Raw genomic sequence first — 24,167 nt, 5'->3', positions numbered from 1 at the left:
AGAAAATAATTTTGACTCCCCTTGAAAGGTCAGGGCAGTGTTTCTTGCTGTGTGAGTCCTCCTGCATCAGACCCGAAAGGGATGAGTATTAAAGGAGCAGGTGCCTATGCTCTGCTCCAGACCAGAAAAATTAGGGTTGCTGGGCATCCAGGCGACGAATCTGCACTTTAACAAGCTCCCTTGGGTAATCGTGCATACACACTCAAATTAAGACCTACTTAAAAAAAAAAAAGACCTACTTTAGAAGGAGAAAGCATGCCCACAGTACCCATTTCCTGCTTTCCCTGAAGCTGTTTCCATGACTGTAGATACAATCGAAGCAGTAATTTCAGGATTTGGAGACGTTAAGAAAGAAAAGACTAAAACAATCCAGAAGCACAATCCCACATCTTTGTCTATAGCCTATAAATTGGAAATCTGCAAGTTTTTAATTTATTCAACAATAAGTATTTACAGAGTCATATTAGTGACCTGTAAGATGACATGAAATGTTGATTTAATACCGTTTCTAAATGTATGCAAGTTACTTGCTAAGGATCTAGTTCTTAGCCTCTTTGGAGTTATTTAAGGTTTCTGATCTGTGTGAGGAAAATGAAAAATAGAATAGCTATGAATGCAAGTGTAGCTATAATTAGAATAGGCTGTCTGTAGCCTCCTTTGTCTGTTTTTCTAGTTATAAATACCACCAAGTCTCTGATGCCTTTCAGAGGCCCTAGAGACTTATTCGTAATAGGATAAGAATGAAGGAACTTTTCCAAGTTTTTTAGGAGGTAGCAGGAAGATGCATTTCTAGTTTCATGTCTAGTTATTACAAATTTATCTACATTTTTCTTCTTCCTAACCAAGGTCACCATCCTCAGAAGGAAAACTTCCAACTTGTAGTCATCTAGACACTTTGACTGATCAGATTACTGCTATAGTTTCTCCACACAGGCAGTAGGAAGGAAGCTAAAAGTCATGCAACACAGCATCAAAGGAATAGATTTTAATTTGTTCACCATGTTTTATGTATCTTAATATTATTATAATAGGGTGTTCCAAATGAAAATTAACATCACTTTTGGAAACTCATTCATTTCCTGGTTATGTGGCATCATGTTTGAACAAAGACGATAATCCTTAAGAAATAGCCACATAAAAACTTGTTAATTGTAAGTCAAATTATAATGAACCCATGAAGGTGTAAGGTGGGGTGGTGGATATATTAAGTTACTTTACCCGCCCCAAAAGTGTAAATGGACCCAACTTAACTTCCTCTTTCCTGAAGTGTCCTTGGCTGGGGTTAACTCCTAGAAAATTTTAGCCTGAAAAGGAGATTTTTTTTTAAATGATAAACAAATAAAAAGGAGTTGTTATAGTAAAGTGCTACTATTCCACAACTCCAGATAGATTTCCCTGTTGGAAATCTCAGGTTCCTTTTCACATAATGTTGTATTTACATTGTAGTAGTGAAAGTCGCTCAGCTGTGTCTGACTCTTTGTGACCCCATGGACTCAACAGTCCAGGAAATTCTCCAGGCCAGAATACTGGAGTGGTTAGCCTTTCCCTTCTCCAGAGGATCTTTTCAACCCAGGGATCGAAGCCAGGTTTCCCACACTATGCAGATTCTTTGTCAGCTGAGCCACCAAGGAAGCCTGCATTTACATTAAATACAGTATTTAATATATGTTATAATATGTAGGCTTTATTTCATTGAAATAAATGAGCTTTATTTCACTGACATAAATGAAATTTATTTCATAAATAAATGAAATAGAAAAAAAATTGTCCATGTATTCTCTAGGAGTTAAAAAGAACAATCTTTTCTTTCAACTTCAAAGTATGTGTTTTGGTTCCAAAATGATCACATTTTCATTTGTTTGTTTTCATAGAAAACTGCATTTTTATTTTTACTTAACTTCTGTCCCAAATTTTCTCATCTATGACTCACAGAGCAAAATGAGAAAGGAAAATTCCTTAACAGAAGGAGATAAAAATCAGGGAAAGAATGTGAGTTTAAAGGAAAGGAATGGAAAGAAATACTGGGTAGGGGGTAGTGGTGGAGTATTTTCTTTCTGAAATTGTAGCACCTGCTGATTTTTAAAAGTTTGTAATCCTCTGTTGGATTCCCAACTGGGAGGTTTTGGATTCAGTAAAACCTAGTTATTTCAAGATGTCTAGGAATCCATTCATATACTATGTCAGGACAGTGAAGGGTAATTGCCTTACATATATGTACACCATTGTTTTACACATCTATAAAGTACAAGGATTAATTTTTTAAAACTTATTAATTCCATTAAAATTTATGAAATTCAGCACAGCTGTTGAATCATTTCTTATTGAATATGAAAAGGCCATCTACTAGGATGTGATGGTGTCATAATTTTTTTTTAATTTATTATTTTAAAAATGTTTTTTTATTATTATTCTAATTTTATTTATTTATTTGGCTGCATTAGAGCGGCATCTATAGTCACAGCATGTGGGATCTAATTCCCTGAACAGGGATCAAACCTGGGCCCCCTGCACAGGGAGCCTCGAGTCTCAGCCACTGGACCACCAGGGAAGTCCCCATAAAATGTTTCTGTGCTGGAAACAATCATAGCATTCCAAAGGACTGAAAAGCAGAGGCCAAGGTGATCAGTTTTAAATACAGGTTATCACTTTATTTCTCTATATCCACATGAGGCTTCTAGCTCCTTTTTTCTTGAAATTTAACTTGAAAGATTCCCATTTTCTAATTGTTTAATTAATTTGACAGGTATGTTCTGTGCTCCTACCATATGCCAGTCAGTTTTTCAGGAACTGGGGCTACAACACAGAACAAGACAAACGTACACCCTTGCCCTCACTGGGATCGGGGAGTAGAGAGATAAACACAATAAACCAAATAAACATATTATTTTAGAAAATGACAAAGCATTGTGGGGATAAATAAGCATAAGGAATGAGGATAAAGAGTACAATGAGAGGCAGGTAGAATGGTTAAAATGTCAGGCAGGGAAGGCTTCACTGGGAAGGGGCATTTGAACAAAGACCTGAAGGAGATAAGGAGGGAGTCATACGGGTACCTGGAGGAGGGGCAGTCAGGCAAGGGCAAGGAAGGCAGGAGCCTGCCGGCCTTCTTTGAAAAGAGCAAGGAGGCCTGCAATTGCCACAGATGGGGAGTAGCTGAAAGACAGGGCATGAGGGAGAGAAGGGTTAGGAGAGGCAGACTGCATTGCCTTGGGAGGACTTTAGTTTTGCTTGAGTGAAATGTAAGCCACAAAAGCTAGCAATGCCGAGTGAAATTTTTTATGGAAATTATCTCACTGAATAGATGAATTGTCTATAATCTATCAACCTACATAAAACTTTATAGACAGATATTATAAAGCACTCGATCGTAGTTTTCTGCGTGCCAGTTATACTTTCCTTTGTAATCTTGTAATCTGTTTCTCCTATTACTATTAATATGTTTAATGGATTCTTATTTCATAATATAAACAAATGTTGACATTTCAATCCATTTTCAAAAGAGTAAAATTTACTAACTATAGTTTAAATCGAGAGTTGCTAAGTTTATATAAAGTGTGAAACAAATACGGTAGATGCATACTAAAATAAAATTTTAGGGACATGATTATACGACTAATTCTACAAAAACATACATGAAAATGACTTACCATTTTACATAACATTTTAAAATTTTTATGTTTGCTCATTACCAAAAATAACTGGATTTATATTAACTTACTTTTTTTTCCTTCTCTTCTAGGAACATATACATGCAACAGTAAGTACTTTTGTTTAAATAATAGCAAATATAAAAATCAGGGGAAAAGCTGATGAATATTTCTGTGCAAATTAGGATTTTTCATTTTTATAATTATGTTCATTGTTTTTAATAAGTAAGTCAAGATTTCAAAGACATTTACCCTAGACATTATTGATGCATTTATTTCCAATTTGTCTCAGCTGATTTTACATATTAGATTATTATTATATTAACCTTATTAAACTTTTTAGAAAAATCTTGGGGAATAATTTACTTAAATCACAAGTTTGCTGGTAATAGGCACTCTTTGGGAATTGATCATCACACATTTATTAAAGAATCTTAATGTGTCCAAAAACACTTTTTCCTAAGGAAAACATTGGTCTAAAAAATTTTAGATTAATACCATAATGTTTTTTAAGGTTATATAGATTAATGTATAAAAGATTCCTTATTCATTATAGTAAAATATTGAGTTTCTTCTGACTTGGACTCTGATTTGCAGAGAAAAAAATTATACACACACACATATATGGCGTGAAGATGAAATAATTGGACGAGAGACAACTTTACACATAGATATCACCAGATGGTCAACACCGAAGTCAGATTAATTATATTCTTTGTAGCAGAAGATGGAGAAGCTCTATGCAGTCAGTAAAAGCAAGACCAGGAGCTGACTGTGGCTCAGATCATGAACTCCTTATTGCCAAATTTAGACGTAAATTGAAGACAGTAGGGAAAACCACTAGACCATTCAGGTATTACCTAAATCAAATCTATTAGGATTATACAGTGGAACTGACAAAGAGATTCAAGGGATGAGATCTGATAGAGTGCCTGAAGAACTCCAGACAGAGATTTGTGACATTGTACAGGAGGCAGTGATCAAGACCATCCCCAAGAAAAAGAAATGCAAAAAGGCAGAATGGTTGTCTGAGGAGGCCTTACAAATAGCTGAGAAAAGATGAGAGGTGAAAGACAAAGGAGAAAAGGAAAGATCAGCCCATCTGAATGCAGAGTTCCAGAGAATATCAAGGAGAGATAAGAAAGCCTTCCTCAGTGATCAGTGCAAATACAGGAGAACAATAGAATGGGAAAGACTAGAGATCTCTTGAAGAAAATTAGAGATACCAAGGGAAGTTTTCATGCAAAGATGAGCACAATAAAGGACGGTATGGACCTAACAGAAGCAGAAGATATTAAGAAGAGGTGGCAAAAATACACAGAAGAACTACACCCAAAAAGATCTTAATGACCCATATAACCATAATGATGTGATCACTCACCTAGAGCCAGACAGCCTGGAGTGCGAAGTCAAGTGGGCCTTAGAAAACATCACTGTGAACAAAGCTAGCGGAGGTGATGGAATTCCAGCTGAGCTATTTCAAATCCTAAAAGATGATGCTGTGAAAGTGTTGCACTCAATATGCCAGCAAATTTGGGAAACTCAGCAGTGGCCACTGGACTGGAAAAGGTCAGTTTTCATTCCAATTCCAAAGAAAGGCGATGCCTAAAGAATGCTCAAACTACCGCACAATAGCACTCATCTCACATGCTAGCAAAGTAATGTTCAACATTCTCCAAGCGAGGCTTCAACAGTACATGAACCAAGAACTTCCAGATGTTCAAGCTGGATTTAGAAGAAAACAGAGGAATCAGAGATCAAATTGCCAACATCCATTGCAAGAGAGTTCCAAAAAAAATCTACATCTGCTTTATTGACTATGCCAAAGCCTTTGACTGTGTGGATCACAACAAACTGTGAAAAATTCTTAAAGAGATGGGAATACCAGACCACCTTTCCTGCCTCCTGAGAAATCTGTATGCAGGTCAGGAAGCAACAGCTAGAACTGGACATAGAACAACAGACTGGTTCCAAATAGGGAAAGGAGTACGTCAAGGCTGTATATTGTCACCCTGCTTATTTAACTTACATGCAAACTACATCATGCAAAATGCCAGGCTGGATGAAGCACAAGCTGGAGTCAAGACTGCCAGGAGAAACATCAATAACCTCAGATTATATCACCCTTATGGCCGAAAGTGAAGAGCAACTGAAGAGCCTCTTGATGAAAGTGAAAGAGAGTAAAAAAAGCTGGCTTAAAACTCAACATTCAAAAAACTAAGATCATGGCATCTAGTCCCATTACTTCATGGAAAATATATGGGGAAACAATGGAAACAGTGACAGACTTTATTTTCTTGGGCTCCAAAATCACTGTGGACGGTGATTGCAGCTGTGAAATTAAAAGACTTTTTTCTTGGAAAAAAAGGTATCACAAATCTAGACAGTATATTAAAAAGCAGACATTACTTTGCCAACAAAGGTCTGACTAGTCAAAGCTGTGGTTTTTTTCAGTAGTCATATATGGATGTGAGAGTTGGACCATAAAGAAAGCTGAGTGCCAAAGAATTGATGCTTTTGAACTGTGGTGTTGGAGAACAGTCTTGAGAGTCCCCTGGACTGCAAGGAGAGCCAACCAATCAATCCTAAAGGAAATCAGTCGTGAATATTCATTGGAAGGACTGAGGCCGAAACTTCAGCTTGAATACTTTGGCCACCTGATGTGAAGAACTACTCGTTGGGAAAGACCCTGATGCTGGGAAAGATTGAAGGCAGGAGGAGAAGGGGTCACATAGGATGAGATGGTTGGATGGCATCATTGACTCAAAGGACATGAGTTTGAGCAAGCTCTGGGAGTTTGTGATGGACAGAGAGTCCTGGCGTGCTCTTTCCATGGGGTCACAAAAAGTTGGGCATGACTGAGTGAGTGAACTGAACTGAGGGCAATATAGAAATTATAAAAGCAACACACACATATACCTACTTTGAAAGATGTCCATTTTCATAGAAAGAAAGCATATCTAGCCTAATACTGAAAGGATGATATTGACTTAAATATGAACTCAAATTTACCAGGACTTAATAAAGCACATCTACCTTAGCATGGTCAGGAACAACCTAAAGTCCTGAGTTCCTAGTCTGTTTGTGTGTTTGCTTTGTGTGTGTGTGTGTGTAGGTGTGTCTGTATGTACTGCTGAAAATTTACATCAACAGAATAGATTGAGAGGAGGAAAGTGAGCAATTCTTTTATTTTAGTTTTCCTTTAGCCACAGACTTTATTATTTGAATATTTGCAACTACTATTCTATACACAAATTTCAATTTCTTACAAAACTATATATCCCATATTGTTAGATCACATCAGTCTCCATTTTATGCCACACTTCCATCAAGAAGTATTTCACCATGTACCTGATTGTGTGCTTTTGGACAGTAGCCTGCCAGGCTCCTTTGTCCATGAGATTTCCCAGGCAAGAATACTGGAGTGGGTTACCATTTCCTTCTCCAGAGGAATTCTTTTAATATGTAAGCATGCACAGGCTCCTACATACAGAATACTTAAAACAATTAGTACCTTGTATTGAAATGCTGCTTGAAAATTGCACTAGCTTTTGCTGCAGTCCTGCTGTGTGGGGCTAGCCGACTGCCTGTGCCCTCCTAGCCTGTTCTATACGTTAAGAACTCGAAAAGAGGAAGAAGAATCACAGTGTGTAACTGGACAAACATCAAAGCCACATTTGCCTTGAGTTATTTTCCTTCCTGATTCTCTCATTCAGGTCGGGCAGCACACACGCTACACATAAAAGGGTAAAAGGCAATGTCAAGTGCTGTGTAATTGTTGAGCTCCTCAGTAGCTAAGGCCAAAATGTTGCGGCTAGAGTGACGTTTATGGGATGTGGGTTTTTAAATGCCTTTTTTAAAAAAAAAGATCTCTTACTTACTGAAACTAAAAACGGTCTTTTTTTTTTTTGCAATCTACATTTTAAAACATACAGAAAGGCAAAGATATCATAATTTCTGAAATGTTTACTTTGAATTATAATCTTATGCAAACATCAAAGACAGTATTAAAGTGACAAGAATCATAGATTCTTTTACCAGAGTCTCCCTCAAATCATCTGATCCAAGTCTCATGTTCTAAAGCAAGAAAAATATCCCTATTATAAATTTACCTCCAGAAATAAACTTTATCTTAATTACTTAGACTTTTCTATATGCTTAGAAGTAGTCTGACCAGCTATTTCTACCTTTGCATTGCAGGATTTTAATCAATCTCAAAAGTTTTATAAGTTATTTTATTTGTTGAGGTTTTTATTTTTTTTAACTATTGAAGAAACACTGCAAAACATAGGAAATCAAAATGAAGACACTAAGAACTATTGGTAGTCACATTCCAGAGTGAACTACTTTAACATGACATGAGTCCCTCACTTTCCTGCCGTTTTTTCCTCTATACAGATACATGTCGACTAAAATAGGACAGCTATATATTTCCTGTATGTCAACTTGCTACCTCTTCATCAATACATCATGGACATCTCTCTATGTCAGTAAATATAAATCCATATTGCTGTATGACTACATAATATTCTATCTGATGTATGTACTATAATTTAGTTTACCAAACGCTTACAGATACTTGAATTGTGTCTGTCTTACAGATGACTTTATGTGTTCATTCTTATATAAAATTTTGAACAACAGTTTATTTTCTTTTGATGAATTTCTAAAACCGGAATTTCTAGATCAAAGGGCTTTTGATACTTATTGCCAGATAATTTAAGAGAAATTGAACTAAGTTTTAGTCCTACTACTAGTTATGAGTTGCCCATTTATCTACTTGCTACTTGCTTGCACTAGATAAAATATTTGGATCCTTATAATTTATGGCAATATCATAGGCCAAAAGTAGCATTGTAACGTTTTAATTACCATTAAAAATGACCTTGAGCATTTTTGTGTTTAACCATTTGTATTTCACCACTAATGAATTATCATTTTAATTGATTATTCACTTTTTTGGAGATGTTTGTCTTTTTCTAAAATATTGATAATGGCTCTTTAGTGAGTGTATTAACCACTTTTCTATCTTATGTACTATAAATAATTCTCCTTCTTATTACTTGACTTTTAATATAGTGTATAGTTGCTTCTGTTTATGCTTTTATCTGTACAGTTTTACAGAGCTAAATTTTAAAATACATTGATCACGTTTTTCTACTGTAGCTTTTGGATTTTGTATCTCACTTAGAAACTCCAAGTTTGTTTTTAAACTGTAATCCCATGTTTTCACCAAAGGTCTTGTATAGTTTCATTTTTAACATTTAAATTTTTGATCTGGAAATTATTTTGCTGTAATGAAATTAATTTTTATTTTTCTATATGCTTAGCTAATTATCACAATACCTGATACTGAATAGTTCCTTTTTTCTACTGAGTAGGAATGTCACATTTACCATGCACTTAATTCCATACATACCTGTATTTATTTCTTGATTTTCTATTTTGTGCTTGATTTTCATATGTCCATACCAAATTGCCTTCATTTTTGTAGTTTTATATTTTGATATCGGGTATAATTAATCTCTGGGCTTCCCTGGTAGTACAGTGATAAATAATCCACCTGCCAGTGCAGGAAATGTGAGTTTGATCCCTGGGTCAAGAAAATCCCCTAGAGAAGGAAATAGCAATCCATTCCAGTTTTCTTGCCTGGAGAACCCCACTGACAGAAGAGCCTGGTGGGCTACAATCTATGGTGCCTCTAAGAGTCAGACATGACTTACCAACTAAACACACAAACACACACATACAACTAATCTCAGCTTAGTAGTCTTCCTTTTCAAAATTTTCTTGAATATTCTTGCATGTTTCCCTCTTTAAAAACATTCTCTTTTGTTAAAATTATATCTACTCACAGTTTATAAGGGCCTCCCTGGTGGCTCAGATGGTAAAGGATCTGCCTACAATCCAGGAGACCCGGTCCAATCCCTGGGTCAGGAAGGTCCCCCGGAGAAGGGAATGGCAACCCACTCCAGTATTCTTGCCTAAATTCCACTGACAGAGGAGCCTGATGGGCTACACTCCATGGTGTCGCCAAGAGTCAGACATGACTGAGTGACTAACACACACATGGTTTGAAAAGCCCAATAGTTCTAAAAGTTTTAAGAAAAATAGTAGTCTACTGTATAGCACAAGGAACTATGTTTAATCCCCTTGGATAAACCATAATGGGAAAACATATAAAAAGAATGTATATATGTATATAACTGAGTCACTTTGCTGTACAGCAGGAATTAACACAATGCTGTAAATTAATTATACTTCAATAAAAATGTTAGTTAATTAAAAAAAGAAAAGAAAAAGAGTAATCCCTTCCACCTTCCTCTAGTTGCTCCTCACCAGAACACAAGTATATTCACACTTTTACTTGACTATTTTGTTATTTATCTTCATGACTCTAAAAACACATTTGACTCTTCCTTCTTATGTATTGACTTCTCTCTATGGAGGACAATAATTATTTTTCTTCCCTAGCTGATCTCCACTACACACACACACACACACACACACACACACACCCTTCTCACCTCTCCATTCTCCCTATGGAGTTACATTATAATTTGGATAAGAGCAATAATTTGTGTTTGAATTGTTATACCTGAGTAAATTTCTTTTCAGAGATAAACCTTGGAATAAACAAATACTTATTTTGCTGGAAATTAACTATTATCTTTTTCCCCTTTAATTTTCTTTGTGAAAGTGAAGTCACTCAGTCGTGTCCGACTCTTTGCGACCCCGTGAACTGTAGCCTACCAGGCTCCTCCGTCCTTGGGATTCTCCAGGCAAGGATACTGGGGTGTGTAGCCATTTCCTTCTCTATGGGAACTTCCCGACCCAGGGATCGAACCCAGGTGTCCTGCATTGCGGGCAGATGCTTTAACCTCTGAGCCATCATGGAAGCCCAATTGTCTTTGTGGTAATCATTAATGCCAAACTCACAGCTAATTATCCTGAAGTCAGCCTGATGAAATTTGTAGGCTATCCATTTCATCTCTCTATAAAAGCCTTTCCCAGAGACTTCTGACCTATTGAGTTTGGACAAATTACACTGGACATTACTAACTCCTTTTGCCTGGAAAACTCCAAGGACAAAGGAACCTGGTGGGCTACAGTCCATGAGGTCACGAAGAGTCAGACACAACTGAGCGCATTCATACAAACTGCCGTCACCTAGGTTCTCTGCCTCTTGCCTGTTTTTAGTGGAGGACACCCTTTACAATAGTTTCCTCTGTTCATCAGAGAATACATGGGAAGGAAATTTTAAGAACGTTTACATCCAAAAGGTCTTTGTTTTACCCTCACACTTGACTTATATAGTGTGGTTTGGAATAGAATCCTAAATTGAAAATCATTCATCTTCAGAATATATGGGTAATTCGTCATCATTTCTAACTTTCAGTGTTGCTACAAGAAATTGAACAGTTTTTCTGATTCCTAATTGTTTGTAACTGCTTAGTTTACACATTTCTCTGAAGGACTGTAGGCTTTTCTCTTTGTCCCTGATAATTTGAGGTTTTAATAATTCCGAGGTGTGAGTCAGTTTCATTCACTGTCCTGTGACCTCAGCAGGTTCTTTCAATGCGCTAACTTGTTTTCATTGAATTATCTTACAGATGAGTTCCTTCCCATATGTGCCCTGTTCTCTCTCTCTGGGACTTATTATTTTGATATTGGACGTTTTAGGCTGATCCTCTAATTTTCTTATATTTTCTTCCATTTTTGTATTTTTGCTCTTCGCTCTAGAAAGTTCTTGAACATTTTCTCCAACACTTATGAGTTTTTATTTCTGCTATTATCCTTTTAGTTTCCAAGAGCTCTTCCTTAATCCTCCAAATGATCTCCCTTATTTGTATAGCACCCTAAGAATTACGCTGTTTCTTAAAGAGGTTTTCAACTGGTTCTTCTTATTATAAAACCCACACCTCTCTCCCTTTACTTCGATATATTTTCAAGGACTCTAGTTAATGAAACTTTGGAGGAGTGATGAAATAACTACTTCATATTACTGGTTCTTTCTGGTCTGCTATGTCAATTACCATTTGCTCATCTCCTTTAAATCTTCTAAGATTTGCTAGTAGTTCTGTATTTATTTTCAAAGCTATTTTAAAATTATGACAAGTGCTATTTGTTTATTATTTGTGCAGCAGTATATACTTTCCTCTAAAGCTGACTTATGATGTTTTTAAAGGAGAGTAAATGGAAAAAAATTCAATAGCAGTATGGATGGTTTGTAGCTTCTCTAGATTAAATATTAAATTTAGGATTCTTGCAGCCATAAAATAGAGGAAATTCAAAGTAGTATGATCAATAGTTATATGATTAGTTTTCCTTTCATTTTCTCCTTCAAATTAAGAAATATAGATACATCTCAGTGTTGAATCTGATTTTTTGTTTTCATCATAGTTTTTACGTTGCTAAATATCACTTTAATTTTCATTGTACAACTGTTTTCTTATACTTGATGCAAAATCTTTATAGCAAAACTGGATGCTTCTAAAACAAAGCCAGCTGTGTTTACTTGACTTTGTAATTTTTCGATAATAATTTGTAATGAGATTAGTGTAGCTACTTTTGGTACTAAATATTTGCCAAAGTGTTCATGATAATGTAGAGGAATATGACACATAATTACAATTTAATAACTACCTTAGTTTTTAGTACAACATGAATGGGGAATTGTTATGCATTTGATTACTTTCTAGGGGGTAGGCATGTGATAATTGGCAGCTTGGCTGAGAAAGTTATATCACATATAAGACTCATCTGCCTTGCACAGCTGTCAGACTCAGTCTTACTGGGAGGGATTAGACTGGGTGAGGATTGTGGCACTGAATGCCTGGAGCATCATTATCTAGTAATACATTCTATCTTTTCTACCACACTGCTTGTCTGTGTAATGCAGGTATCAGAGGATCATCGCTCATCACTTGAGCAACTGTCCAAAGTGCTTATCTTAAGACAAAGGTTTCTGGGAGATTCCTCACTTTTGAGAAAAATTTTTTTAGTATTCACATTTGTGATGCTTTTAAGAGAAACAGTTATTATTCATAATTGTTATTACTGTCATTTGAAACCTGAAAGGGAGAGAATAGAACTTTTATGCCAAAGAGTGATACAAAAAAGTAATGACTAGATTTGGACAGAACTAAAGGGCCTAGGTTGGGTTTTTGGTGGATCCTAATAAGGGACGAGGGAGAGTAGCTCAAAGATACAATTAATATATCTGAGGATTTATTTTTTGTAATTAAAAGTTTTAAAATATGTGTATAACAATAGACCACACTGATAAACTATCATAATAAAATTGACTTTATTTGATTGAATTGTTTGATTACATCTATATTTTGATAGTATTTTCAGTGATTTTAGAAGATTAAATAAACTAATACTGTGCCATGCTATGTTGCTCAGTTGTGTCCAACTCTTTGTGACCCCATAGACTGTAGCCCAGGCAAGAATACTTGAGTGGGTTGCTATGCCCTCCTCCAGAAGATCGTCCCAACCCAAAGATCAAAACTAGTCTCCAACACTGCAGGTGGATTCTTTACAACCTGAGCCACCAGGGAAGCTCAAACTAACATTGGTGATAGTAAAAAGAAAAACTCAGAAGAAATCTGATCATATTCATAAGGATAATATGGTTTTTTCTAGTCAAGTTAGTACCTTCCATATTTCTGACTTCTTCTTATTTAAGGAAATTATTTCTACTTAAGTGTCTAAACTCTTGTATTATTGAAGAACTTACAGTTAAGATATGTAAGGTTGCTATAGTTCAGATTCAAAAGTGCTGCTACTGATATACCAGTTAGAAAATGTTTGTAGTTATTATTTTTTAGTATTCATAAAAGATTACATATTTTCCCATCCATTTTACCCAGTCCTCTTGGAAACCAATAACATCTCTTTCTCCTTCTCCTTCTTTCTTCGTTTCCTCTTTCCATCCTGTCTCCTTACCTCCCTTCCTTAGTAGATTTGGTGCATATGAGTAGAAAGTGCAAGATAAACCATACTAAAGCAACTGTTTCTCAATAAAGGGGGCAAGAATGTATTGATACAACAGAGAAAAGACAGTGTCTTCAGCAAGTGGTGCTGGAAAAGTTGGATAGCCATATGTAAATCAATGAAGTTAAAACACACCCTCACACCACATCGGCTTCCCCAGTGGTTCAGTGGATAAAGCATCTGCCTACAGTGTGGGAAACCTGGGTTTGATCCCTTGGTTGGGAAGATCCCCTGGAGAAGGAAATGGCAACCTACTCCAGTACTCTTGCCTGGAAAATTCCATGGATGGAGGAGCCTGGTAGGCTACAGTCCATGGGGTCACGAAGAGTCAGATACAACTGAGCAACTTCACTTCTCATACCATACACAAAAATAAACTCAAAATGGTTTAAAGACTTAAGTATAAGACAAGACACCAGAAAACTCCCAGAAGAGAACATAGGCAAAACATTCTCTGATGTACACAGTACCAATGTTTTCTTAGGACAATCTCCCAAGGCAGTAGAAATAAAAGTAAAAATAAACAAATAGGATCTTATCAAACTTATAACCTTTGAAAACCAAAACCAGCAAAAGAAATCATAAACAAAATGAAAAGACAACTTATGGAACGGAAGAAAATATTCACAAATGATGGGACTGACAAGGGCTTAATTTCCAAGGTATACTAATAGCTCACACAACTCAACAACAACGTAAAAAAAACACACACACAACACACAAACCAATTTTTAAATATGGGCAGAAGATTTAAATAGACATTTCTCTAAAGAAGACATATAGATGGCCAGTAGACTCATGAAAAGATGCTCAACGTTACTAATTACTAGAGAAATACATATCAAAATGGAGGAGCTTGGTAGGCTGCAGTCCATGGGGTCGCTCAGAGTCAGACATGACTGAGCGACTTCACTTTCACTTTTCACTTTCATGCATTGGAGAAGGAAATGGCAACTCACTCCAGTGTTCTTGCCTGGAGAATCCCAGGGACAGGGGAGCCTGGTGGGCTGCTGTCTATGGGGTCACACAGAGTCAGACACAACTGAACTGACTTAGCAGTAGCAGTAGAGATACTCTCTCACACCAGTCAGAATGGCCATCATTAAAAAGTCTACAAATAGTAAATGGTGTAGAGAGTGTGGAGAAAAAGAAATCCTCTTACACTGTTGGTGGGGATGTAAATTGGTGCAGCCACTGTGAAAACAGTATGGAGATTCCTCAAAACACTAAAGATAGTGTTGCCATTGGATCTAGCAATCCCATTCCTGGGCAAATATCCAGACAAAACTATAATTTGAAAAGATACCTTCTCTCCAAAGATACATTCTCTCCCATGTTTATAACAGCACTATTTACAATAGGCAAGACATGGAAACAACCTAAATGTCCATCAACATATGAATGAAGAAGACACTGTATATACACACAATGAGTAATGGAATATCAATCAGCCATAAAAATGAAATAATGCCACTCGCAGCTACATGGATGAACCTAGAGATGATCATACTAAGTGGAGTAAGTCAGAAAGACAAGGACAAATACCATATGATATGCTTATATGTGTCTAAAAGATGACCCAAATGAACTTAACTATGATACAGAAACTGACTCACAGACTCATAGAAAACAGACTTCTTGTCAACGGGGCGCAGAGTATAGGGAAGGGAAAGACTGAGAGTTTGGGGTTGCTGCTGCTGCTAAGTCACTTCAGTCGTGTCCGACTCTGTAAGACCCCATAGACAGCAGCCCACCAGGCTCTGCCGACCCTGGGATTCTCTAAGCAAGAACACTGGAGTGGGTTGCCATGTCCTTCTCCAATGCATCAAAGTGAAAAGTGAAAGTGAAGTCACTGAGTCGTGTCCAACTCTCAGTGACCCCATGGACTGCAGCCTACCAGGCTCCTCCGTCCATGGGAGTTTCCAGGCAAGAGTATTGGAGTGGGGTGCCATTGCCTTAGCAGAGGCAAACTATTATATACAGGATGGATAAACAACAAGGTCCTACTGTGTAACACCAGAACTCTATTCAATGTCCTCTGATAAACTACAATGGAAAAGAATATGAAAAAGAATATATATGTATAACTGAGTCACTTTGTTGTACAATAAAAATTAACACAACACTGTCAATCAACTATACTTCAAGAAATTTTAATAAAAAGCAATTCTTTACTCCCTTGCAAGCCTTTAACATTTATTTTAGTTTTCCTTTAAAAAAATGTTGTCTTTTGGTTTGATTCAGTGTTTGTCTCTATGGCTACCAATTATTATCTCAACATGTAAATAAGACTCAGTCATTTATTCAGGACTACTGTGCAAGTTTTTTGGGGAAAAAATTTCAATGTAAAATAACAGTACATTATAGAAAATGTAAGTAATCTATCACTTCAAGCTACAAATATTCATTGAGAGAATATTATATGTCATATTGGACATATAATGGTGACAGATAAATTGAGTACAAACTGGTCAATAGAGAAAAAAAGACAATTCCAGATGGTGCTAAGTGCTATAATGAAAATAAAATGAGCACATGTGATAGAGTGATTGGTGTGTGTTTGTGCACCATACTTGCACTTACATGTGATAAATTTCCTTAGTTTCTGATTAATCAAATGAAGAGTTCAAATAGATGATCTCTGGGGTATCTTCATTTCTTTTCTAGTGATGTAACTTTTCTAATTTTGTTCCAAGTTTTCAGATCCATTTCGCCATTTCAATTATGTAGTCTGTTGTCCACCCATAAAGTACTTGAAAAATAATTGAAGAATGAAACATTCACCCATCGTAATTTGAAAGCCATGTCTGTCTGTATTCTCTGTCTTCTAAATAAAAATCTAAAGGAAAACCAATGACTATATCTTTCCATCAGAAGGAACTCAAAACACAATTTTCATCCATGTTCCTCTTACAGTGTCTCTCTTTTTGCCTCTTTGCAGAAAGAGGCTTTTAAAAACCACTGATTTCTGGCTGAAAAAAATATGAATACAGTGGGTTGGACAATGGATGTCCAGTGGACAATGGCATGATCAAGTTTGTAGCTTTTTCTTTTCCTGTAAACTTCTTGGCTAGTGGGAATGGCTCTAGGCTCATCTCAGAAGCTCTGAAGGGGAGAGCCAGGGGTGAGTGCTCACTTTTGTGTAGCCATTTGAAGATCTGTGGGCTAAGAAGAAATCCACATGAAAAGGCATTGTGTACTAGTAATGATCAGTGATAGTGATGGCATTAATATATCTAGAGAAGTATTGCATTTATTTGGAGAAGGAAATGGCAACCCACTCTGGTATTCTTGCCTGGAGAATCCCAGGGACAGAGGAGCCTGGTGGGCTGCCGTCTATGGGGTCGCACAGAGTTGGACACGACTGAAGCGACATAGCAGCAGCAGCATTGCATTTATTATAAATCTCTTTTGGGGTCTGTGGTAGAACCTCTGAAACACTGTAAGTTCAACTTCTCAATTTGGTAGAAGAAAGAACACAAACTTCGTGTTTAGATTTTTAAATGATGACTTTCTTCTCCTCACTTAATAATATCAAAAATAGCATCAAGAAAATGCATTTTTCTTCATTGTCATGGAAAAGTACAGTCTAAAATTGTTTCCCATTATTATTATAAAGCCTGTTATTTAAGTGGAACATAGTTGGAAATCATGCTTTCGGTCCTTTTAGGTAGACAAATATACTTGTTTTCTTTTAAATTTTGTTTAGAAGTAGACTCTTTCAGCCTTGCTTCTTTCTGTCACCTATTGCTCTTGCTTCATTTAGAAACTGAACATAGCCAAATCAAAGAAAAGGGTGAAAATCATCTTCAGGATTAATCATTAAAAAAAATCACAAAAATAAAAAGGCGTTAAGAAGACAAATGTTTGTGAAACTGATATGATGTATCTTTATTGCAGAGGCAAACCAAACTTACTGGACATGGGCTCTTTGATGATCAAGCCGATTCAGCGAGTGATGAAGTACCCTCTATTACTGTGTGAACTCCGGAATTCCACCCCTTCCTCTCACCCAGACTTCCAAGCACTGGAAGATGCCTATGCTGCAGTGAAACACATTAATGTAAACATTAATGAACTTAAAAGACGAAAAGATTTAGGTAAGAGGAGATATGATGAAGTGGGAGTTTGGGGTTGGAATCTTCTGTTTATGTTTTGGAGGATCAGAGTGTCTCAGCAGTTACAGCAGGTGCCGTGATAATGATCATTTGTGATCTAGAGACAGAGGCCAGGGAGGAGAGGATGGCTTTTGCCTTTCTAGCTAGGTTCAGAAGAAGATCACGAGACACAAACATTGACAACTTTTCATCGAACAGCCCTACACTCAACCTCTTTTGACCTCCACATGCCTGTTGACATATTACGGGCTGAAGAAACCCATAGCATATGATCCTCCTGTTCTTGGTGTTCAATATACATGGCAGGAGGAATGGCCAGGTGGTTGGGAGCAGTGAATAGCTAGAGCTGAAAAGCGGTGGTGAGAAAGGTGGATACAGGTAAGATGACCTGGCTAAACCAACAGGCTTATTTGGTTCTGGAACACAAAGAATGGGTATTTTGGGCAATAATTGCTCCATGAAAGGAGCAAGTATATTTCTTTCTCAGATTAACAAATTATTGTTAACTATTCATTAACTAAGAGGTCAAGTGTTAGTCACTCAGTTGTATCCAACTTTTTGCGACAACATGAACTATAGCCTGCCAGGCTCCTCTGTCCATGGGATGTCCCAGGCAAAAATACTGGAGCAGGTTGCCATTTCCTACTCCAGGGGATCTTCCCAACCCAGGGATTGAATATGGGTCTCCCACACTGCAGGTAGATTCTTGACCATCTGAGCCACCAGGAAAGCCCAGCTAAGAAGTAAGATTCACCTCTCAAGGAGAATGTAGATTTTAAAACAGGAAGCACAATTAGATGGTTTCTATCTTCTCAGGGTTAGCAGTGCATTGGGGTAGAGCCTGGGTCCTCTTTCAGTGTGATTTGTGTCCATAAATTCTTAATTGGCTTTGTAGTTCTAACTTTAAATCTCAGTTCAACATTTAGAGCAATGGTAGAACTGTGGAGCTAATTGATCCAACCACTGTGTTTATTTTCATTGCCTTTATTTTCTAATTTTTATTTTAAAAATTGTATATATTTGTATTGATAAATTGTAACTATAAAGAAGAGCATAGAGTAAAAAGGGAAAGTTACAGAACAAAAGACGCCATAAAAAAATAGCTCATAGACAAAGGATTACTATCTAGAATATATAATTATTGATACTAAATAAATAATAAAAACATTCTAATACAAAAAAGGTTAATAATAAAAATGAGCAACTCACAGAAAAAAGCAATACATTTTTAAATGCTAAGATCCACTAGTAATCAGAGAAATGCAAATTAAAAACATAATGACAAGTGTTTCCAGCCCATCGGATTGGCAATAAGATTTTTAGTGAATAATGTTAAGTGCTGAATATTAGTTTGCAGGTAAGAACATAAATCCTAAAGGAAATCAGTCCTGAATATTCATTGGAAGGACTGATACTGAAGCTGAAACTCCAATACTTTGGCCACCTGGTGCAAAAAGCTGACTCCTTTGAAAAGACTCTGATGCTGGGAAAGATTGAAGGAAGGAGGAGATAGGGAAGACAGAGGATGAGATGGTTGGATGGCATCACCGACTCAATGGACCTGTGTTTGAGTAAGCTCCAGGAGTTGGTGATGGACAGAGAAGCCTGGTGTGCTCCAGTCCGTGGGGATGCAGAGTCAGACATGACTGAGCAACTGAACTGAACTGAACAGAAGGATGTAAATTGGAATCACCACTTTGGAGAACAATTTGACAATACTTATTAAGTTGAAAATGCACACACCCAAGACACAGGAAATCAGTTTCTAGATATTTGAGAAACCAGCTCACATGCTCATGGAGAGGTGTACAAGTAACTAGCATTGTTCTCGGAGAAGGCAATGGCACTCCACTCCAGCACTCTTGCCTGGAAAATCCCATGGATGGAGGAGCCTGGTGGGCTGCAGTCCATGGGGTCGCAAAGAGTCGGACACGACTGAGCGACTTCACTTTCGCTTTTTGCTTTCATGCATTGGAGAAGGAAATGGCAACCCACTCCAGTATTCTTGCCTGGAGAATCCGAGGGACGGGGGAGCCTGGTGGGCTGCCGTCTATGGGGTCGCACAGAGTCGGACACGACTGAAGCGACTTAGCAGCAGCAGCATTGTTCGTAATAGCAAAAGGAAAAAAAAAGAAAGAAACAAGCACACAAAGAAAATGGAGAGTGACTTCCATATTAATTCAGATAGACAAACTGTGTATTATAAACTATGATACCATAAGAGCATAAAATTAAAGTACATGTATCAGTTGGATAAATCTTGAAAACACAATGTTGAGTTTTTTTAAAAAGTAAACTAGCAAGTGACAGAAGAATGAATGCAATATGGTACCATTATTAGAAAGATTAAAAATATTCAAAATAATACTATACGGTATATGACTACATACCTGTGAAGTAAAGGCATGAAAATAGGTACAGATATAATAAAGCCCATAATTGAGTATCACCATTTCCTTTAGGGATCAAAGATGGGGATCAGAGAAGCTTCAACTATTATGTGATTTTTTTTAAATAAAAAGATTGGAAACAAGGCAAAATGTGAAGGTTTGATAAAGCTGGGAGATGGACAATAGCTGTTGTATTAAATTAACTTTGCTGTTTGCTTAATCTTCAAATTTCAAAGTTTTAATGAGGAAAAATTTTCTACTCCCATGGTTCCGGTTTGCATAGCTAACATTTTAGTAAGTTTTCTTCAGAATTTTGATGTCTTTTTTTTTTTCTATTTTCTTTCATCTCTCTCTGCTCCTTCTTCCCTTCCTTCTGCAACACGTATGACACTACTGTTTTCTGGGTCTCTCAAAACACTTAGTTGTATATCATGAACATTTTTCAAGTTAATATGGTTTTCTTTTAAATGGCTCCATAGTTCAGTTCAGTTAAGTTCAGTTCAGTCGCTCAGTCATGTTCGACTCTTTGCGACCCCATGAATCGCAGCACGTCAGGCCTCCCTGTCCATCACCATCTCCCGGAGTTCACTCAGATTCACGTCCCTCGAGTCAGTGATGCCATCCAGCCATCTCATCCTCGGTTGTCCCCTTCTCCTCCTGACCCCAATCCCTCCCAGCATCAGAGTCTTTTCCAATGAGTCAACTCTTCACATGAGGTGGCCAAAGTACTGGATCTTCAGCTTTAGCATCATTCCTTCCAAAGAAATCCCAGGGTTGATCTCCTTCAGAATGGACTGGTTGGATCTCCTTGCAGTCCAAGGGACTCTCAGGAGTCTTCTCCAACACCACAGTTCAAAAGCATCAATTCTTCGACACTCAGCCTTCTTCACAGTCCAACTTTCACATCCATACATGACCACAGGAAAAACCATAGCCTTGACTAGACGGACCTTAGTCGGCAAAGTAATGTCTCTGCTCCATAGTAGTCCATTTTAAAATGTGTCATAATTTATTAAACTAAACCTCTGTGGATATACTTTTAGATTGTTTCCAACATTCTGCTGTTAGGAAAAATGCTGTAGCAAATAAAACTTTGTAGGCTTGATTATGGGAAGTATATTTCTCTACATGGACTTCCTGGTCATAGACTATACTATTTTTATATTTAAGGGTCTGCCAAATTATTCTCTACAAAAACTATATTGATTTACTCTTCATCAACAGTGTATTAGAATGCCAGTCTCACCACATCCTTACCAAAGCTGAAGGTTGGGGATAGTCAACATTTTGAACAATATGAGAGGGAAAATAATTTTAAAGATAAAAAGGTATAGCTCAGAGGGCTGGCTCAACTTACCTTAAATCTCTCAGCTAGTGGAGACAATTTTAGGATGGATATGAGGTCTCATGTTGGCTGCAGCTGTCTTTCCATTAGTTAGGTCTTGATGCTTCATTCTGGAGATCCCAAATAACAAGTGTATTGTCCAAGAAGAGAGAAAAGAGCCTATTTTTTCCCCCAGTATCAGGAATTTCCCTAATGTGGGAAGTAATTGCAGTCGGGCTTTGAAGAGCTCAAGTCCTAGGATGGTTTCTGAAGGTTAGTGGGGTAGGCAGCTGGAGCTGTGATGGGGCAGAGCGACTGGGGCATGAGCCAAAATTCAGAGTTTTATCTCAAATATAAATATTATTCTTAAATACTTTGGATGAAACCCACACTTTCTGTACCACATGTGTTCAGATATGTTATTGCCGCCTTCCATTTCAGTTCTGAAATACAAGAAGAATGATGAGGAAGAATCACTTAAAGATAAATTGTCTAAACTAAATATTCATTCAATTAGCAAGAAATCAAAAAGAGTGACAAATCATCTAAAGATTCTGACCAGAGGAGAATCACAGGTAATTTTTCTTCTTGGGTCGCATGCCTTTCCCTGGGGAACACGACTGCTGATACTTTTGTGAGATTTAATTTTATTGTTATCAGAGCTGTTTCTAGAACACACTGACAATCAAGGGAACTGGCCAGTGGTGTTCCTTTCCTTCTCTCTCTCCCCCTCCCTCCCTCTCCCTCCCTCCCTCTTGTGGGATACTGCATTGGGTGGTGGTGGTGTGGGGGGTAGTTTTGACTCTATTTTAGCTGTGGTGCTTCCATGCATGGAGAGGATAAAGGAGAGATAAGGACAGGACAGGGATCAACAAAGGATGCCCCAGGAGCCCTGACACCATCAATTAGCACATGAAAGAAAGTCGTGTCCAACTCTTTGCAGCCCCATGGACTGTGGCCTGTTAGGCTCCTTCATCCATGGGATTTTACAGACATGAATACTAGAATGAATTGCCATTTCCTTCTCCAGGGGATCTTCCCAACCCAGGGATCGAACCCAGGTCTCCTGCATTGCAGGCAGACTCTTCACCATCTGAGCCACCAGGGAATCCCAATTAGCACTTAATCTCACCCAAGGCAAGGCCCTCCTTTCATCTCTGTCTCCTCTCTGCTTTTTAAAAATCTCATTTCTTTTAGTACCCTTGGTGTTCATCTTATATTTATTTCACCTACAGTGTTTAGAGGCCTATCTTAGTGTGATTTTTCCTACCTGTTATCCCTTTCCTCTTCCCCTACCCTCAGGTGACATTATATCCCTGGGTAACTCTTTGGTGTCATCCTGAACACTTTTATCTCAATCCCTAATAAACAATTAATGGATTAGCAAAGCCTCTCAAGCTTTAATGTGCATGAGAATGACCTGAGGAACTTACCAAAATATAAATTCCTGGGTTCCACTTGGTTCAAACCTGCAACCTCAAAGTTTGTATTTTTATAAAGACTCCAGATACTTTTCAGCTAATCGATCTGGAAATTGAAAATCACAAGATAGAAAGGTCAAGGCCCAGAAGTGGTAATACAGTGGGCCTCTAACCAAAAGTAGGCAGAACCGTTCTTAAGATACTAGATAGTACTTCCCGACCCCCCTTTTCCTGTGCCTCATTGCATTCTCATTATGTTAGCATCCTAAAAAAAGTTTTGACTTTGAACTAGAGGCAACTGGTTCAGCTCTGACTCTTCTTATCTACCTCACTGTTTGGCTGCTGTGGTCTTTTTTCTTTTCATTAAGTCTTTGCAGCTTTCAGACCACTAAACTAGAAGTGGCCTTTTCTCTTCTGAATGCCTGACACTTACTCAGTGTATCTCAGCCTTGGCAATGTTAGTATTCGCAGGAGTCGGCACAGAAATTAAGAGCAAAGTTTCTGAAGTCATTCAGACCTGGATTTGAACCTCACTTATACCGCTTAATAAATATTTGTCTTCAGGTGCATAAATTCAATGTAACCATCCGTAAATTATAGTAGGGGATTATAGTAGGACCTAATACAGGAAGTGGTTGTGAGGATTCAATTGTTGGGGGAGTGTGTAATGTCCTTCTTTCTGTCTTGCCGCAGCAAAGATTTGAAATGGTGGACCAGTGTTACAGCTCAGTTACAGCTCAGAGTTTTATTTGGCTAACAAAGGATAGTACACCCTCAAGGCATGAGGGCAGGCTGACCCCAAAGGAGAGGCGTCTATCCATCTTGTCTTCCTCTTTTTATGTTTGTCTACTCCACCCCTTGAGCCTGCCCTATGCAAACTGGGCTGGCCGAGAAAGAGGCCTGTTTGTTTCACCAGAGGTTCTCACGCCTGTCCTCAGATTTTCTTTTGTTCCATTTTTGCAGGGTTTCCTCTCCTTGTCTTTTAGCCACTGCCATTTTGGACTCCTTTTTCCTATTCTAACTACCTAACACAATGAAATGATACATATTTTTAAAAGTACTCAACATAATGTGTAAGCATTCAATATATTGGCTATCATCATCACTATCTTATTTTGTATATAAAATACTGTTATTTGCCTTTTAACCTGTAGACTTCTTACTCCCTTGCGGATAAAACTTCTTTATGCATAATGTACTAATCATATCTCATACTTCCTGTGTTTTATGATGTTTTGCCATCTTAAAAAAGCTTGCAGGCCAAA

General features: G+C 37.5%; 1 protein-coding gene across 1 annotated transcript in view; it reads left to right on the top strand.

Moving 5' to 3' along the window:
* ARHGEF38 (Rho guanine nucleotide exchange factor 38) overlaps positions 1-24,167 on the top strand; it is a 148,125-nt gene that overhangs the window by 96,415 nt on the left and 27,543 nt on the right. The window contains exons 5-7 of the mRNA XM_070292438.1: positions 3,740-3,757; positions 17,550-17,749; positions 21,923-22,056. Of these exons, the coding sequence (XP_070148539.1) occupies positions 3,740-3,757; positions 17,550-17,749; positions 21,923-22,056 (352 nt within the window). The remainder of the gene's footprint in view (positions 1-3,739; positions 3,758-17,549; positions 17,750-21,922; positions 22,057-24,167) is intronic.

This window comes from Ovis canadensis, chromosome 6, assembly GCF_042477335.2.
Source record: "Ovis canadensis isolate MfBH-ARS-UI-01 breed Bighorn chromosome 6, ARS-UI_OviCan_v2, whole genome shotgun sequence".
Taxonomy (NCBI): domain Eukaryota; kingdom Metazoa; phylum Chordata; class Mammalia; order Artiodactyla; family Bovidae; genus Ovis; species Ovis canadensis.
Note: the sequence above shows the minus strand (reverse complement) of the source record. Positions and strands in the feature narration are given on the sequence as shown.